The 3,922-nt window shown below is 34.7% G+C and overlaps 1 protein-coding gene across 1 annotated transcript; it reads left to right on the top strand.

Moving 5' to 3' along the window:
• Positions 1-3,087: 3,087 nt before the first annotated feature.
• Positions 3,088-3,590, top strand: LOC122625731 (ARL14 effector protein-like). The gene is made up of 2 exons (XM_043805803.1): positions 3,088-3,309; positions 3,363-3,590. Exons 1-2 carry the CDS (start codon positions 3,123-3,125, stop codon positions 3,524-3,526), a joined length of 351 nt encoding a protein of 116 aa, XP_043661738.1. The 5' UTR covers positions 3,088-3,122; the 3' UTR covers positions 3,527-3,590.
• Positions 3,591-3,922: the final 332 nt, after the last annotated feature.

The following is a 3,922-nucleotide window of genomic DNA, read 5'->3' as shown; positions in this document are numbered from 1 at the left end:
GCGTGAACGTCAATCAAATCAGAGTAATTATTAGAGTTCAGTTTGAGGCCTAATTATAATCGGTCGGTGTTCTTCTCAAGAAATAATATTGTAATCATTCAGTAAAATAAACTTATATTTTTTTTTTACATATGAATATTGCGATTATTTGATTATATATATGTAGAATAATAGTTTCCTATTTGACAATTTCACAATAAATAAAAATGAATTGACTGAAGTTAATACAGCGTGTGAACGCTTTTAATAGTGACTGAAATCAGTATAATTATAATTATAAATTATAATTATTTATATTTTGTCTATATTTAATTGTGTAAATTATAATATAACCTGTGCGGTCTGCACTTAATGAGGCGAATTCGTGTGTCTGTGCGTGGTGATGACCGACGCTTTTAATCTCCAAATATCGACTGACAATTACAAATTAGATCTCCTAACTTTACTCTACGTTCTTCAGCAAAACTTAGCTTTCTTCTCGAAAGCTCCGCTGTGCTTGCATTAAACAGGGCATAAGCAGTAAGTGACTCCAGTTAACTTACATATTTTAATACACCATATTGGTTAGACTGAGATTAACAATAATGAAATGAAAAAATGTCAAAATGTCTGTCAGAAATCTGAATACAACACCTTCATAAACATAATTTTGGAGAAACGCCCATTCCTTCATACACAGGCGACTTAGTATCAACATACTTTCAAAAGAAAAAAATATTTTCTTACTGCCTAGACAAATTCTCAATTGTCCAATATCCAATATAGTCAACTGACGAAGCAGATGAAGCTGACTTGACCACAGTCTTAGTAAGAGAGGGTGGTTTACGAAGATAAGGTAACTGTAGGAAAACCGCGTTAACATTTGTAGGGGGAACCAGAAAAAAAAGGCAGATAAATTTTAACACAAAGACCGAAGAGCAAATAAACGCGCTAAACATCACAGTAAGTATCCTAATGCAAAAACAAAAGAAATCAATACAGAACACTTAAACGAAACTTTGAATTCAAGTTTTATGATTATCATTTCTGAACTCCAATACAATTTTTCCAATACATTTTCAATTTTCCAAAAACGTCATTGCGGTGACTACGACTGCGGAAAGAGTTTTCGACTGATTTTAATGTTTTTCTTTTGAGTTGTTCGTAATTAATATGCCGTGTATTTGAACGATTCAATTCTTTCGTATAAACTTTCATCTTAATGTTATAAATTTTGTCACATGAAAAACAGTGATTTTTTTGAAAGTACGTCCCTTATAATAAAAATAAATTTTGTTTATTTGGATGAATCGTTCAAGCACACCACAAGTGGCTATACTAATGAAATTGGTTTGGTTTCAGTTAAGCTATTGGATTGGCATCGTAGTCACCGGAAGCCTCTTCAAAATAAAGAGTTTGCGCGAATTGTAATAACTTGGCTAATTAGTTATATTTTTTGATGATCTCAAGCGCATTTTACACATTGTACTAGTCAAAACAAATAACAAGAATTTTATAAAAACATGGCTACATACTTCTACAAAAATCCATACAATAACTTTTCTTCAATCTTCAAAAATATCTTAAATCCAGCCTAGCATGAAAGAAAATAATTCTACATCCTGTCCAGCACAATAACACCATTTTTAAATTTGCGGAATACAGCAATATTAAAGCTGGCAGCGGTCGTCAAATAGAATAGGTTGGGTATTGCAGCGCTTCCCTCCATACAAAATTTTGTAGGAGGCTGTCCTATACAATCTGACCCCAACAGTTGCACTTAGGAGGCACCGCACATTGTACTACTCGACACCTCGACGGCTTTCGACAATGGCGTTATCATAGACAATGATAAAACTATTATAGTCAATAGGCAACTGGTTCATTATACGAGGAAATAAAAATGCACAACATCGTTAAAAAATCTGCAGCGCCAGCAACATCAACGCTCCTTGACATAACAGGCCAAGAACAAATATTGAGCTTGCTGTACTTCTAAAAGATAAATATGCCAAACCTCCTTTATATTGGCAAATTGGAGAAGGGACTTTTAAAAGGGCCTATTATATATGGAGTGGCAATGATCGACTTTTTAGACATCTGATGTACCTCTTTCGGGCTCTATTACAAGCCCCAGCAGGCCTACGTCAACACGATCTTCCAGTCATTGATGACGGTTTCAAGAAGTCCGAGGACGTCCTCCACTTAAGCAAGGAAGGAGTTAACACCATTGCCAAACAGCGCTCGATTTTGGAAATAAAGTATCGTCGCGTGTCCTCGCAAGTAAATCGATTTGGAATCTTGTTAATTTGTATACTACTGAAACATTTGGGTTGGAGTTTAATGACGCATTTGATAAGTTTAATGATAAAATGTGAATTAAATTAGCTGTCGGGTAATCGGTTCTGATTTCTGTTGCATGGATGTACGCCCCTAATGTTGTTTGCAGGATTGAAAAACCATGAATATTTTTTTTTCGATTTGAGTTTGTGTTCAGAGTTCATCGTCTCTTGAACGAACGGTCTGTGCTCAACCAAAAACCAATTTCATGTTTCCCTTTTGATCTGCTTATTCGCTGACCGTTTTGCAGCGAGCGAAGAAAATAAAAGTCTTTTGCATTTGTATGAGTGTATCGAATTCGAATGATCAGTCCTGTTGTAATCACACTTGCTTTTGTGGATTCGGAGCGTTAGGGGTGTTGTAACTAATCTCACATCTAATATATATGTTAAAATTGATGCTAAGCTTTGTTAAAAAGGCACTAAAGACAGAAGAGATTTTATTTTTCGCTCTTCTGCTGACCCTTAATGATCGCTCTCTCTGAGTTGTTATTGAGTGAGCATAACAAGAACCACGCAACTCAGAACAGTTAACCGAAAGCGAAAATAAAGTGAAACCAAAAGTTCTGTTTAGAGCCTGAGCACACGCGCATCGTCTTTTACGGTTGTGTTAGAGTGTAGACCATAAAACGAAAGACGGTTGAGAGTTATTTGCGAGCTATGGTAGAAACACATGTCCAGTGTAAACAACTTATAATAATAATAATATGGCAGTGTGTACACAGTATTAGTGACGCGTGGTATGATCAAATCGTTGAAACAAGGTCAAACTACTATATTAGTCTAGGAAATTCTGCCTTAGATATGAGGTCTTATGTAGATCCAGATTATTCTATAGGTCGCAACCTGCGGCAGAGACATAGAAAAAAAGGAGTATCTAACGAATATTCACATCATTTGGATACCGAAAATAAAAAAAAAGGCAAAAAGAAATGTCAAAATGGCGCATATGATGAATACGGAAATATTCGTTTCAACGGTCTGGACATTTGTAAGTGCAAATCACTCATAAGATAGCCGAATTGAAGAATAAACTTATTTCAGGCGACTGTATGAATCAAGAATGTGATGGTTGCTGGTATAATTGCCGAGGTTGTGGCTCATCCAGGTGTGGTCCTCAATGCCGCTCAAATCGAAAGTTTTTTTATGAGGACATTACATATGACGGAAAAGACTTAAATATTCAAAATAAATATATTTCAAAATAAAGTAACATCTAACACTTATCATAAATATTTATTGATATAGAATAATAAAACTTTTAAATCATCATTTTGCTTATTTATTCCATACATGAAAATGAATTTTTAGCCGCTGAAGCGGTTCGTTCAAAACTCATAAAACAAAATTCAAACTAGTTCAGCCCTTAACAATGTTAGCTCATTTGAAAAAAATATTATAAATTTGAGTAAATACCTTGCAATTCCATTCATTGTTCTTCATCAGTTAATTACTACTGATCAGGTGCGCTTAATCACAGCTCAATTTGTGTGAAAACTCGATAAGACACGCACTAAAAGAGCGCATAATTAACACTCCTAGAAACCGCTGTTCATGCACATTTTAAACTGGAAACTCACCAGATTTTAATTCTTTTAATCGCT

This window comes from Drosophila teissieri, unplaced genomic scaffold, assembly GCF_016746235.2.
Source record: "Drosophila teissieri strain GT53w unplaced genomic scaffold, Prin_Dtei_1.1 Segkk5_quiver_pilon_scaf, whole genome shotgun sequence".
Classification (NCBI taxonomy): domain Eukaryota; kingdom Metazoa; phylum Arthropoda; class Insecta; order Diptera; family Drosophilidae; genus Drosophila; species Drosophila teissieri.
Note: the sequence above shows the minus strand (reverse complement) of the source record. Positions and strands in the feature narration are given on the sequence as shown.

Bases quoted from the DNA above. Each gene is read 5' to 3' on its own strand.
- LOC122625731 (XM_043805803.1), top strand. From the start codon at position 3,123: ATGAGGTCTTATGTAGATCCAGATTATTCTATAGGTCGCAACCTGCGG. The intron at 3,310-3,362 runs GTAAGTGCAAAT...AACTTATTTCAG, and splicing joins TTTCAACGGTCTGGACATTT to GCGACTGTATGAATCAAGAA.